This window comes from Crocodylus porosus, unplaced genomic scaffold (genome assembly GCF_001723895.1).
Source record: "Crocodylus porosus isolate Cpor-Errol unplaced genomic scaffold, CroPor_comp1, whole genome shotgun sequence".
Taxonomy (NCBI): domain Eukaryota; kingdom Metazoa; phylum Chordata; order Crocodylia; family Crocodylidae; genus Crocodylus; species Crocodylus porosus.
This window is the reverse complement of record NW_017728948.1, coordinates 47,672,452-47,687,557: the sequence shown is the minus strand read 5'-3', so window position 1 is coordinate 47,687,557 and position 15,106 is coordinate 47,672,452. Positions and strand designations below refer to the sequence as shown.

Sequence of the window (15,106 nt, the reverse complement as noted above, 5' to 3'; positions counted from 1 at the left end):
TCACTTTAGTAGCTTCAGCATCACATTGAAGGCTCATGTTCATCTTGTGGTCAATCATGACCCCCAAGTCCCTTTCATCTGTAGTGCTAACCAGCATGACACTGTCGAGCCTATAAGCATGCTGCACGTTTTTCCTCCCAAGATTGATAACCTTGCATTTTTCAGTGTTAAACACCATCAGGTTCTCATCCACCCATTTCCTGAGCCTGTCAAGGTCTGCCTGGATCACCCTTTTGTCTTCTGGCATGGATGCTTTGGTGTCATTGGCAAACTTGGCCAGTCCACTTCTGATACAAATGCCTACATCATTAATGAAGATGTTAAATAGTATAGGCCCTAGGACAGAGCCTTGAGGAACCCACTGGCCACAGTGTACAACAACAGTTGACTTCTGTCAGTTACCACCCTCTGGGTCCCTACCACAGAGCCAATTCCGAAGCCAATGGATTGTGGTGATGTCAAGGCTGCAGTTAGCCAGTTTAGCCAAGAGGTGATCGTGGGAAAGTAACATGGGATAGGGACATGATGTGGGAGATTTCTTGGATTGTCCTGCCAAAGAATCTCAGACCTTACTTTTTCCAGTTCTTGGCATGTAACTCCTGAACAAAGACTACTTTTGGATACCTGCATGAAAATGCTGTGACATTCACATATTTTAATACAATTAGGGCCAGATTCTATTCCACCTATTAGCATCTACATGAATGTAGGCACCTAATTGCAATTCTATTCTACCAGCTCAAATCTCTGAAAATCTTCCCTGCATCTTTTGTAACATGTTGTCATTTTACCCTAAAAATTAAATCCCAGAAGAGCCTCAAAGAAGAGCAGGAGGAAGAGGAGGACCCATCTTCCTTTTTCATTACCTACTTTGTTTTGTTTTTTTCTGTTTCCTTTTTGTTTTCCATGGACCTGATCAGTGTAAAATAGAATCATACATGGGTGGCTAAGTCCACTGGCCATTAAGATGGAATGTAACATGAATACAAAGTACTGAATGTAGATATGTAAAGATCATAAAATAAGCAGAGTCACTGATGAAAGAGCTGGGCTTAAATTCATACCTATTCTTTATTTCATTTCCCCATCTAATTGGCACATATATTCATTTAATTTTCAGAAATTGTCCATTCCCTAATTAAAGAGAATACCACCATTTACACACAACTATTTTAGTAACCACAAGTGCTGAGAAGAAAAATATTGGTCCAGTCCCTCAAAGGTATTTCAGTGTCTAATTTCTATTGGCTGAAATCAAGGGCAGTTAGACTCAGAAATACCTGTGATTATACAAATCATTATGCTTTATGGGAGTTTTATTGAAATGAATCCGATACTGGATTATTTGCTAAAAAAAAAAGTTAAAGGGAATGTCACTAAAATTCAGAAAAACAGCCTAAAGGCTGAGGGTATCATACCACCAAGTATGGTAGGGGATGCAGAGTGATGTTTAGATTAAGCCCAACACTGTCTTTCTTTTTTCTTTTTCTTTTTTTTTAAGTATGGAAGTGTACAGTTGTGAGTGTTTCTAAGATACTAGAAGAAAACAACATAACTTCACATGTTTTGGTGTAACTGGAAACTGTCTGCATGGTATTTGCCTTGGAAAACATCCAAAAGAATCCATGATAAAGCCATCCATTTCAATCATCAAATCTGCCCTTGTTTTAGTACATTGAATTCTGATTCCCTGCGCCAAAGCGGACACTTTCTTTTGAAGTTAGGGTAAAAGTATATCTAATACACTAACCGAATCAGAGATGCATAACTCCATAAGGTGTACCCTGCCTCCTTTCTGACTTGAGTAACATGGCTGGCTATTTCATTCTTCTTTTGGTCCATCTCTCTGGATTGCCTGTCTTATTGTTCAGCTCAGCTCCCTCAAGGCTTCCCTCCTGACTCAAGTTAACAGAATCCCCCAGCATCCCAGGATGCTTTGCACCTCCTCTACAAACCCTCTCTCATGGGATGGGCAGGCTGGCCTTGGCCCATGCCATCTCTTCCAGCCAAGCATGCCCAGCCCACCCCATCCCTGGGCTGTTACAGAACAGGAGGCAGGAAACACTCTGTTCTGCAGCCTTGGCCTTGCCTGATCCAGTCAGCATGGTGGGGCAGGGAAGAGAGAACAGAGCCCTCCCTCCACAGCCCCAACCCCGATCCTTGGTGCGCAAGGGTTTTCCCCTGGCCCATGCCAGTCACTGATGCAAAGGGAGCAGTCCCTCCAATCCAGGGCTGGCCTGGATCCCTGTGCCTCAGTGGGGGTTCCCCACCCTGGGCCCTGCTGCCAATGCAGAGGGGGAATTCTCCTCTCCCACCCCGCAGCATGGTCCTATGCTGGCTTAGCCCCACCCCCCAGGTCTGTGTGTGTGGAGGGGACAGGCCCTCCAGGCCAGGGCTGAGCCAGCACCAGACTATGCTAAGGGGTGAAAGGGGGGAATTCCCCTCTGCACTGGTGTCAGGAGTCTGAGGACCTTACCCAGGACAAGAGAAGCCCCTGCTGAGGTATGAGGCCATGTGGGATGATTCAGGGTATCACTCAGCCCAGGATGGAGGAAATGTTCCTTCTCCCCCGCACCTGTGAGGGCAGGGCGAAGCCGGTGACAGACCATGCTGAAGGGTAGGAGGAAGTAATTCCTCCTCTGACATTGCTCAGGGCACCTTGCCTGGAATGGCAAACCTCGGCCGAGGTCTGGGGATATCTGCATGTGGCTTAATGCCCTGCACTAGCTGGGCCTCAGGATAGAGGGAATGTTCACCCCTGGTAAGGGGGACATCAGGGGGCCAGGGAGGGAGGTGCTGTGCAGCCAGTCAGGGATGGGCCCCACTCATCTGTATTCATGTACTCTTGGCAATGGCCAACAGTCTGGGAGGCATGTTCTAGTACACTCCAGCTTCTGGTCTGGGCTACTACAGCCGTCTGGCTGCTTTTCCAGATTAAAACGTGCACGTCAGTTCACTTCACTTCATTACAGTTTAGGGAAACCTGGGAAGATTGAATTGATTCAGCCTCGGGCTTTTTGATTCTCTGTACTTAGTCTCCAAAAAAATCCTTTTTTCACATACATTTTCAATGGCAAGTTTATCTATTGCCAGTCAATGACAGACAGTATTTGTTCTGATGATGATAATCTGGTCAATCAGTGAGAAGAGGAATAAAGAGCACTTGAATATTTATTTATTTCTATGTATTAATAAAACAAAATTAACTTGATTATTATGCTAATCACTGTTTTAATCAACTTTTTTGTTTTTACTTTTTATTAAGGCCATGGGGCCAATTTTTATCTCAGTTATACTTTTATTTATCCAAAACAACTTTTTTGGCTTCGTTTTGGTCCATTATGCAACTTCTGCAGATGAATGGTTGATAGAAAGTAGTTTCTGAAGCACTGGTAACCTTTGTCAGTGAACCTTGGGCAAACAACATGCTGATATATATTAACCATTGCATCTCATGCAAAACTAAGGAAATGATACTCCCACTGTACTCCACACTGGTGAGACTGCAGCTGGAGTATTGCGTCCAGTTCTGGGTGCCGCACTTCAACAAGGAGGTGAAAAAATTTGAGAGAGTCCAGAGAAGAACCACCCATGTGATCAGGGACTTGCAAGACAAACCATATGAGGAAAGGCTGAGAGACCTGGGCCTCTTCAGCCTATGGAAGCAAAGGCTGAAAGGGGACTTGGTAGTGGCTTACTGCTACACCAGGGGAGTACATCAAGAACTTGGTGAACAGCTGTTCATCAGGGCACCCCTGGGGAAGACCAGGAGCAATGGAAGGCCACTTCAGGCTCAATTCCAGGAAAAACTCCTTTATAGTTAGGGTGTTCAGACTGTGAAATAAACTCCTTCCAGTGGCGGTGCAGTTATCTACCCTGGAAATCTTCAAAAGGAGACTAGACAGTCATCTTGCTGGGGTCACTTGACCCCAGTTGTCTTTTCCTGCCTAGAGCAGGGGGACTGGACCCAATAATCTACAAGGTCCCTTCCAGCCCCTAAGAATCAATGAATCTATGAAGAGAATCTCAGTAAAATATACTGTAGTTCAAAAAACTCCTATGTCTGGAATATCTGCCATTTCTCAGTTGAAAGAGATCTAGATTCAGTAGTGACAAAACAGGTATATCTTCTGACAGCAATGTTCTCAGATTTATAGACTCTCAGATTCATACATTCTAAAACCAAAAGATCTTCCCCTGCCATGAGATATGTGAATTTGTTGAATCTGCACACATGAATCCAAAGTTACTTTCTGTTGAGTCTGCTAATGCCAATGCGTGTATACTTTAATTTTGTTTACAATATATTTTCTACCTGCCAGGCTGGTAGCACTCTTTCCCACACTTTTTGTTGGGGTCACTTATTTCTGCAGGCTCTGAGACAAACCTAACACCCCCACACTTCCAACACCTGCATAACTGACACCTTAACTTGTGGCTGAACTAAAGCATCTCTTAGAAGGCTATTCAAAGAGCTGATTATAACAGAAAAGCCACTGATAAATTATTCCACTGGTTCCTTATCTTACACAGTTGCAAAATGCAAAAGTATTGGATAGATAAGACTCCACTAAATTCAATGCAAATATAGCAATAACCATTTCTTATTTTACAGCAAATTATATTTTAGAAAATATTGTTTACTTCAATGAAGCTATACAGATTTAAATATAGTTTTTATTAAATAATCCTAGCTCATGTAGTAAATCAAAATAATCTGATTGTTAAACTCAATGCCTATATATATAGGGCAAATTAGGAAGGGAAATACATTTTTTAAACATTTTGAAATTATTAAATGGATAAATGTGTAAATTATTCAACATGCTTTGTAAACAGGATGAATAATAGAAGACAAAATTAATCAAATATTTATATGAAAATAAAGCAAAGCAGAATGTATTTGAAAAAATATTCAACTACCTATTAAGCTCTTCCTACTGAGGGACTGTACTTTGCTTATTCTCCTATCTATCCTTCCTCCATAATGAAGACATTATATAACAGCCCTAAATGCCGTTAGAAAAAGCTAGATGAATGCTTCAATTTAATTTTTTATCACTTTCTTCTCTCAGAGATGATTTTTCACTTTGCTCCTGTATCCCAGCAGAGGGCATGATTCTGTTTCAGATAGAGACAGGCCTCAGGTAAACAAAGAAAGAGATTAGAGCAAATGTTAAAGAGCCTGCCATAAAAAGAATCTGGAATTTACTGAAAGAGTGATAACATGAAAGCATGTGTCAAGGAATCTGGCAATTCAATTTTGAAAAAACTTAGGGAGCTTAAAAATCAAATATAATGTTTCATAAAGGACTAGTCTCAGCATAGACTGAACAGAGGCAGTACGCTTTGTCTTACTGCCCTGCCTGAGGATTCCATTTCTTTCATTCTGTCCTTATAGAAAAAGCCAATTATCATAGTGTCTTGAAGATTTTGCAACATAATGTACAATGCCCTAATAATGGCATTGTTAATTTGGTTGATTTCAATGAAGTTTATTATATATGCAGCGTGTTATGGTTGATCACTGGATTTACCTAATCAGATATAATCCTCTCCCTTTTAAACTTTTCAAAATTTTCTTGGCTTATTTTTTCCTTCCTTTTATTTAATCACTTAAAGTTGTCTGCTTCACATCTAGGTTCTCTTTTATAAAGTTATGTGCAATCTCCCATTAGGAAAGGATTAGAATAATAAAAAAAAATTCTATGATTAATTTACTAACATATTGGGCTTCTGTACTTTTGTTCCATTTGCATATCAGAAGATTAGAAGAAAGCTATCAAAAAGGTATTATAGAAACATACACTGTTACCTACAAGAGGGAAGTCTGTAATTAATTCCCAATCAGTTCCTAATGGAAAAAATGTATCCAGTACAGCAGCTAGTAAGCTTCAAAGAACAAGTTAAGTTCTGATTCAGTGTATCATGCACTTCACTTCAGGTGCCATTTCCCTGGGTAGTTAGCTGGATAGAAAGATCCAGAAAATAAGTGTATCCAAGGCAGATTCTGGATGCTACCTAAATATTTGTAATAGCCTTGGTATGAACCAGGACATATTTATTTGATCTGTTTTCTTTCTCCCCAATCCTGAGATCATAATATGGCTACCCACAATAATCAAAAACCTGCAGAATCTCACAGCATTTTTACTATGTTTATGGTTCAACTAAAGTGAACTTACAAAACTTCAAGTTGCACTCAGATGACTAAGTCTCCATGCTTCATCACAAGAGGAAGGAACTGTTAGACATAAATTATCAGTGGCCATGTCTACACATGAAAATTCTCTGGGTTGTGCTTATTCTAGAGTAATTTACTGTAAATTAAACCGCCCACGGGCAGGCACCTGCACATGCAGAGAAATGGGAGCAGATTTGTTGCTCATGGCAGAAGTCTGCTCCCACACCCACTAGCCATGTGATCACAGAGCAGGGGCTGGGAGCTCCCTTCTGCCAGGGCAGGGGGACATTGTCTTGTGTGTGTGTGTGTGTGTGTGTGTGTGTCCCATCCCCCCTGGCTCTGGTGATGAAGCCAACCCCTACAGCAGGCTGCTCCCAGGGGCAGAGAGCAATCTCCAACCCCCTGCTGTCCAGCTGATCAGAAGCACATTTGCTCCCAGTCAGCCATCTATGTATGCTGTACTGCACAATAATTACTCCTGAGTAAATTTACTATTTGTATTTACAGGTAGCAAATTTACTTGCAATTAGAGCAAATTGCTGCATAGTAAGCATCTGCACATGTATATGGTGATGCTTACTGTGCAGTAATTTGCTGTAATCTCAAGTAAAGCAACTTGGGTAGATGTACCAATGGTCTTGGGAACAAATTTCCATATCTCTGGATATCAAAGAAGTGTAAGTTCACCATTGAAAAGAATCTGAAAGTTGTATTCTCTGCTGTACCTTGCAGCAGCTAGCAGTGGAAAACTTTGATTCCCTATTAGGGTTATAGATTCTATCTCTTGGCCCCATGGTCCTTGATCAGCTTCCTCAGCCTTTGTTTTCTTAATCTGACTCTGTTCTATTTCCAGTTGAAAAGTGGATTGTTCCCATATGAACTATGAATTGCCCAGCTGCAGCGCATGGACATAAACCAGAACACCTTACTGGCACACTCTTTCATTTTCACCTGCTTGTGTGAAGATATTGGAAAGATAGTTTAACAATAAGGTCATTTATACAGTCCAGAAATAACAGAGAGCAGTCTGTGTCCTGGGATGAACTGTACAGAGGAATACTCACCTGCGGCTCGAAATGCAGCACACGAGGGGCAGAAGACACAACCCGCGCAGCTCGTCAGCCGCCTGTTTATCCAGCTGTGGCCAGCCGGTGACGTAAGTGCTGAACGCCTGCCGGCACAGATAAAAATGGCAGTGCACGCTGCAGACAGAACCCGCGCAGCGGGGAGTCAGAGGATGCAGCCACATATGACCCCACAGTGGAAGCGACCTGATCCACAGGACCAGGGGAACAGGAACGGCTGGGACAGGGGCAAGGAGGAAGAGGAGGATCATCTTGGTGATGCTGCAGATGGAATGACGGAGGGATGCCAGGAACGCTGCTTAAGGACGACGGGGGGAACACTGGAAGAAGTCCGCCCCGAAAGAGAAGGACTGCGGGGGAACCCAGGAAGGGTTGCTGTCAGAGTTAGCATCGCCACTGGACCTAGATGTGCCTTAGACTAGGCAGGGAACCTGATTGCCTAAGGGGATGAGGCAGCCAGTGTCCTGTTGAGACCCAGGAAGGTAGAAGGGTAGTTAAAGGGGCAGGGAGCCTGGTTTTGTGTTGAAGCATCTTTCTTTCTTTTCTTCTTTGATTTGTTCCACCCCCCGAGCTCCAGGGGAATCTGAGGGTAGCAGGCCCATGTGTGAGACAGATAGTGTCAGGGCCTGAGGGGGACCTGGTCTTAAGGGTCCCAGGAGCAAGACACAGACCATCCGGACACTGGTCCACAGGAGGCACGAGGCCGGGGTGTAGGGGTGGCGGAGCCCTGTGAGTAACCGCCGGGAGGAACTGTGGGTCTACGAGCACGCCTGATGAACAGCCCCGGACACTGAGGTTCAACACATCGTGGCAGGAGAGCACGGGGTCGAAGATTCAGGTGGAAGTCACCAGCTCAGGCAGAGGCACAAGCCCATGAGGCATGTAACATCAGTCACCTGAGCGAGAGCAGCACAAGAGCAACTGGTCGAGGCCCAGCAGCTACAGTCTGATTTATTCTATCCAAAGTGTTTAATACTGAAATGGCTTTAAATAGGCTAGACCATACTGTCTGATGCTCAACTGTTCCTCTGTTTAAGGAATGACTAGTAGACCTGTGCAAAGCTTCAGTCTCTGATTCGATTCAGTGGAGATCCAGCCTGATTTGGTGGCTGAATCTCCAAATCCAAATCTCTCCACATCAAATTGGAACTCTCCGAATCAATTCAGAGAGATTTGGAAAGATTTGGAGATTCAGACATAGAAAGAGCTTGAAATGTTTTTTCTACATACCTCTAGGTTGTAGGGGCTTGTGATCGCTGCAATGCTGGAGCGCATGGAGTATCCCACATAAGCACAGGGGGCTCTCCAGCACACTCAGCAGCAGACCTGAAAGTGGACCAGAAGCACTTCCAGGTCTGCTGGTGAGCTCACTGGGGGCCCACATGGCACCCCCTCAGTTCAGTGCCTGGTGCCTCCTGGGTCTGGGGGAGAGGGCCAATCGCCGAGCCGAGGTGGTGTGGGGGGGCCCCCAGCATGCTCCCCAGCAGACCCAGTGTTTCACCACTGAACACATGGAGGCCTCTCCCTCCCCCCCACACATCTATGGGATGCTGTATGTATCCTGGCTACCTCAAGGTATGTATAAAACATTTTTAAAGCTGTGTCTGTGTCTAAATCACTGATTCTCTGAATCAGCATCAAATCTTCCAATTCTGATTCAGCTGAATCAAATCAGGACAGTGATCCAAATCAACGAATTGAATGACTGCCCCTGATTTGGGCCGAATCCAAATCAAAGAGAGCCTGCTTCGCACAGCCCTAGTACCTCACGACTTCCTGAAGAAAACAAAATTCATCCATCATGCTCGAAAGACCATAATCAGGGACTTATGACAGCTAAGCTGTGTGAAATAATTTATTTATTTAACTTCAATATGTCAATATTTTTCCCTGTTCATCAGGTTACTAGAAGCAGATTGAAATTTCCTTAAATTTGGTCACTATATATTTTTAAACTTAACAAATTATATGAATAAATCTTAGTCTGTTTCCTGTTTATAATCAGTTAATTGGAATTCCTCAGTATTAGAAATCTGAACTGTTTCATTTATCACAAAGCTCAGATGTTTCTAACTGGATAAGTAACTCTTAGAAATCAGTTTTCAGTACAAGCAGTCAAAGTTAAAACTCTGAAATTCACCATTTATCAATAGTCAGGGACTATTACACACAACAATGTGGAATTTGTCTTAGTCATGGTGCCTGGGGCTAGGAACAGACATTCAAAAAGCCTGAGCCTGAATTGATTCAATCTTTGCAGGTTAGTCTAACCTGGATAGGCTGAACCAGTCTTTAACTGGACAGATATTCTCTCTGGGCTGAGGAAATTCAGGCACATGCCTGCAGCAGCTCAGGCTACAAGCAAGGAGGTGCTAGAGCAGCCCTTCCAAGTGCTGAGCTGAGGGAGAACAGGCCCCAGCAGGATGCTCTGATTAGGGAGGTCTGCCTACATCATCATAGACTTTTCTCCACTGGTTGCTCAAGGGGTGGGAGTGTTGCCAGCCCCCAGCCCCCTGCTAGCATTCTGAAGCAAGGGGGGGGGGGGTTGCAGTGCATGCATCTGTTGATATCAAGCATTTCAATCTCCCTCTCCCTGCTTCTTTATATGGTCTGCAGAAAACTGACAGCAAGCAAGCCAGCAGGGGACTGATAACAGTGATTATCACCTCATCAGCAAAATGATAGGCTGTCTCCATTACTTCAAACTCTTCTTAAACAGCTTACTGGATGACCTGTTGATTAATTCCAAACAGCCCTAAGCAGTCACTGTCCTGTCTGCCTGTGCCAGTGAAATTGGAGAGAGACACACACACACACCTCTCAGCATTAGCTAGCATACCACATGCCCATGGGCCAGGGGGCTGGGGTCTGTGCTGTGGGAGATGGGAGGAAGGGAGGGAGGGGGAGATTCCGGCTTGAGCAGTGAGAAGTTGTGGGGGGGCAGGGGGGAGCCAAGCAGACATTGCTGTGCCTGCAGTCTCTGTTGGAGCTTCCGAGTGGGAGCAGAGGGGAGGAGCCAGCTCTGTTGTGGAGCAGAGAGCCCTGCCCAGCCCAGAGAGCAAGCCAGGATTCTGGGGGAGTCTGGTTCACCTCATAAACTGGTTTGACCCTAATCAGTTAAGTCTGATACTACATTCAGCCAGGCTCATCTCAAACTGGTTTCAGCCATTTTCAAACTGGTTTATGTGCACTGAACATCTGTTCTGTTACAGGTTTAAAAGTTTCTGATCACTTTAACTAGTTTGTGCGTAAAGTTTCTCCCTAGTCTAGGAGGATATGATGCAGGATAGATCACTCTACCTAGTTTCTTACACTTCTTCTTTAAAATAGTTGGGGCCAAGCTCTTTGTCCAGTGTAGCAAAATTAGCTCCAATCCCCTTCCTTTGCTGATTCTGCTGCCTGGATTTCTGCTCCCTTCTCTGCACTCTCTACCTGATCTCCTGCTCTGCTTTCACCTTCCTGCCATTTGCTCCTTTCTGATCTCCTGCTCTGCCCTCTGCTTCCTGCCCTATCTGCTTCTGTGCTGCCTGTCCCTCCCTCATATGCTGTGCGCCACAAACAGAGTTATCCTGTACCATTTATAGCACTTGTGCCAAAAGATGCCCACCACTGCTCTAAAATATGCCACTGTTAGAGAAAGGCTACTGGGCTGGATGGACCCTTGGTCTGGACCAGTATTGTAAATCCTATGCTCTTATTCTGAAAAAAATATTTTAAGAATTTAAGATTTGCTGTTTTGGCAGGCAGACCTGGAAGACTTGATTAATCAAGTCTGCTCCAACATGCTGTAATTCTAGTGCATCAGAGCATCCTTGTTACACAAATATCGGTGCCCTTACTTGTTAGAACGTTCAGAGAAAGCCATCACATGTAAGATGTAAACAGTCTAAAAAATGCAAATACGAATTTGTTGGGTTTTTTCCTTAGTAGTTCAGATCCAAACTCAAGACCTTCCACTTTATCTACTTCTTTATTGTCATTGCTCACCTCTTTAATAAAAACCAATGCGTTTAGCAACACATCTAAAATATCCCTAATGTGCTGAAATACAACTTGCCTGTGTACTCCCTACCTCACTTCTAGTGACTGTTACTAGTTCCTGAATCATTAAAATGCATGCATAATGCACAAGCTTTCAGAACTCTTTTAGGAATATTTTCTTTCTAAATCACCAATCTTTATAATTCTTGTTTCTGAAAGAAAGTTGTATGAGTAGCTGAGCCCCAAATTTTTACCTCAACTTGCCAGAATTCAAGCTTTAATCACAGTTTTTCATTTGTACTGTATATCTCAACATAAAAGAGCACTGGTGTTTTTCACTTAGGTACATTTATACATGATTATCAGAGTTGCTAACACAAGACAAATATTGGTACTGCAATCTGCAACATTTTACTTACAACCAAACTCTTTGCTGATGTGTATTTTACCCTTCTACCAGGCCCTGGACAAAGCTTGCATTCAAATTCATGGTAAAAAAGCTTTAGTTGTCAGTAAAAAGATTATAGATGATCAGTAAAATAATTTTTCTTAGGTTGGCAATCCTGCTTGAATGCAGCAATGGTTTTACACCATGTTACCTCCATCCCAGGGGACACCTACTCACCCCTACATCCTAATATCCCCCAAATGAACCCTGTGGTGTGCTGTCTCCCTCTGCCTTACCCTTGCCATTCCCAAACTCTGGTCCCAGAACAGATCCCCAAAGAAGGGCTACTGTCTGCCTACCTGCAACCCAGCAGTGTGTATGTGTATATATATGTGTGTGTGTGTGTGTGTGTGTGTGTGTGTGTGTGTGCATGTGTGTATGTGTGTGCGCGTGTATAGTGTTGTTAAAACATGGGGCAATATGGATTTGGGGTTACCTTTTCTAACCCAAAATTGGAGATTTTAATAAGTCAGAAAAAAACAGGATCCCTGGTTATCAGCTCTCTGCTGGCTTGCTTGCCTGTCAGTTTGCTGCAGAAAGTATACAGAGGCAGCGAGAGGGAGATTGAAAAGTTCTGTAGTATCAACAGATGCATTCACTGTACCCCTCCTCCCCCTCCTTGCCTCAGAGTGCTGGCAGGAGGCTGGGGTCTGGCAACACTCCCACCTCTTGAGCAGCCATCGGGGAAAAGCCTGGAATGGTGCCAGCAGACCTCCCTAATCAGAGCATCCTGCTGGGGGCTGGCCATGCCCCTCTCAGCTCAGCACTGTTGAAGGGAAGGGAGGGCTGCTCTAGTGTCCCCCAACTTCTGGCCTCAGCCACTGCAGGCATATACCTACATTTCCTCAGTCCAGAGAAAATGTCTGTCTGAATACAAACTGGTTCATCCTAGCCAGGTTAGACTTACCTGCAAAAGTTGAATCAATATAGGCTCGGGTTTTTTGAATATCTGTCCCTAACCTAAATTCTTACCTCAAGCTTCTTTCCCACAAGCAATCTCAATCAAGCTCCCAGTGGTTTAGTTTGTTTGTTTGTTTGGGGGTTTTTCTTTGTTTTTTTTACAGACTGTTTATTTTTTTATGGACTTTACAGACAGGGGCTTTTAGCCTGTTTTTTGATGGTCTGCCTGTAAATTTACATACAGCTGGCAACCCTCTAAAATTAAAAGGCAAAAACGTGTGCATCAACAAAGGGAATTAAGTATATAAGCATAGGGCATGTCTACACATTGCCCTACAGTGATGTTGTTACTTAACTGTGCTTTAGTACTTCCTTTAGTACTTCCTTTATTATGAAAGCATGGCTTAGTAACTGCCCATATCATGCCATACACATAGTGCATGGTTATTTTAGCAGCTATTTTGCTGTAGCAGCACACTATAAAGGGGGAGTGTGCCACTACAATAAAGTAGCTACTAGTCATGTGTAGATGACACCCATGGATGCTACAGCAACAGAGTCGTGTGTAGATGCGCCCATAGTGTAGAAAATGTAAGAGTGCATACCCGTTGAAGAAATTGAGAAGCAAGCAAATAGAACAATTTCATGTGCAAATATGCTCAAATACAAAAGTTTCAATTGCCAGTTTCATTTTGACTGTTTTCTACCAAAGCACATGGATTAAGTTTCATGGTATGAGAAAATGCCCATTTCTCTGTATTCTTATGCCTAGACATGTAAATATGAACTATTTCTTCAGAGACTGAAAATAACTCTTGTTGCTGCATCTCACCCACCAGTTTCCCTCCTTTATTTCATCCATGTATTGCATAAGGTAATAATCCAGCCCGTGAGTTCCCTAAGACAGGGACTTTCCTTTCAATGAATATCTGGATAGCACCTAGCATGATGGGCCTCAGTTTCTGATTGCTCCCCTTAGGTACTCTGGTAATAAAAACAACAAACAATAACAATTTTTCATTCTTATGGGTTAACAGCTACACCTATAAATTGCAGAGTAGCATTCCTGCTGTACTTACCCCAAGATAATGGCCATCAATAAACACAACAGGTAGTGATGGAACTTCACATACCCTCCTGCACCTTTCATCTAGTTCTTTTCCATAATCACTGTTCAGAGCAATATTTTTCTCTTCAAACTTCACTCTGTGATTTTGGAAGATCTTCCTTACCAATTCACATCTTTCAAAAGTGGTTCTAACCACACGAAGGCTGGTAGTATAAATTATGATGCGGCCAAATTCTAGAACCGTTGATACCTGGAAAATAAAATGTTCTCAGTTCTCATTCCAGCAAATAAAATGTTAATAGTCATATTTATTTCATGGCTGGTTAGGCATCTTTATTACCCCATTTATCTGAAATATTATTTAACCAATAAGCACATGTTGAAAAATCTGTTCCACAGCAGTATTTTTCTCAAACATAAGAATGACAAAGTAGGAAGTGTGATTTATAATTTTGTTGTCATAATTGTCATGCAGGGAACCAATTAAGCTGGGCTTCTGGGTACTTTGCACACTGATGCAAGGAGTTTTGCTTATTGTAAGAAACCTTGTACCTGCAAAATGAAGTACATTTTCAACAAATGCAAAGCTGAAATTGTGACCCGACTGTAGAAGTGTGATGATATGATTGCTCTTGGACTTACCAGTTCCTTTCACAAATCCTAACGTGTGTGTGTGTGCATGCGTGCGCGCATTTCCCATTGGAATCCAATTAGAGACTCATATAGTTAATGACATCCCAATCTCACATTACCTATCAGTACCACAGCTCATGCTAACACAATTCCTCATGAAATGCATATGCTTCTACTAGTGAATAAGGATGCAAGAGAAAAGAGGGGCAATTTACCTAATGGACAAGGAGCTGCATTTTTTAATTAGCAGCCCAGTATTTCCTAGGATATATATATACACACACTGTAGTCACTAAAGTAACTACTGTAGTGTAGTTTAAGGATACCTGAGCTTATTTTAAATAAACCAGCTTGAATACCCATAGCTGTATAACTCCAGCAGCAAAGAGCTCACTGGAAGCTAAATTATCATGCTAAAACTGAACTGCTACTAGTACCAAGTTAGAACTAGCTTGGTATCTGCATTCGACTACAGTCAGTTTTGCAATAGCAGTAAAGAGATACCCTTACAATTCAGTGAGGATTCAACCAAACTATTTTAAATGCTTTTAAAATACTAAATGTACATTATGGGTTTAAGCCAAAGCCCATTACAATCAACAAAACAAAACATTACTGACCGTAATGAACTTTTAGGCAGACAAGGTTCTTTGGGTAGATGTGATATCTTTTATTAGACAAACTAAATAGTTGGAAAAAATGTTCTTTACAAGCATTCAGACACAAACACCCTTCTTCGGGCATATCAAGAGTCTGCTGGTGAACTGTGACATTCAGTATTCCTGAAGAAGGGTGTTTGTGCCCAA

At 42.9% G+C, this 15,106-nt stretch overlaps 1 protein-coding gene across 1 annotated transcript in view; it reads right to left on the bottom strand.

The window, feature by feature from the left end:
* Nucleotides 1–15,106, bottom strand: part of GRXCR1 (glutaredoxin and cysteine rich domain containing 1) — a 78,573-nt gene that overhangs the window by 21,803 nt on the left and 41,664 nt on the right. The window contains exon 3 of the mRNA XM_019553469.1: nucleotides 13,678–13,917. Within this exon, the coding sequence (XP_019409014.1) occupies nucleotides 13,678–13,917 (240 nt within the window). The remainder of the gene's footprint in view (nucleotides 1–13,677; nucleotides 13,918–15,106) is intronic.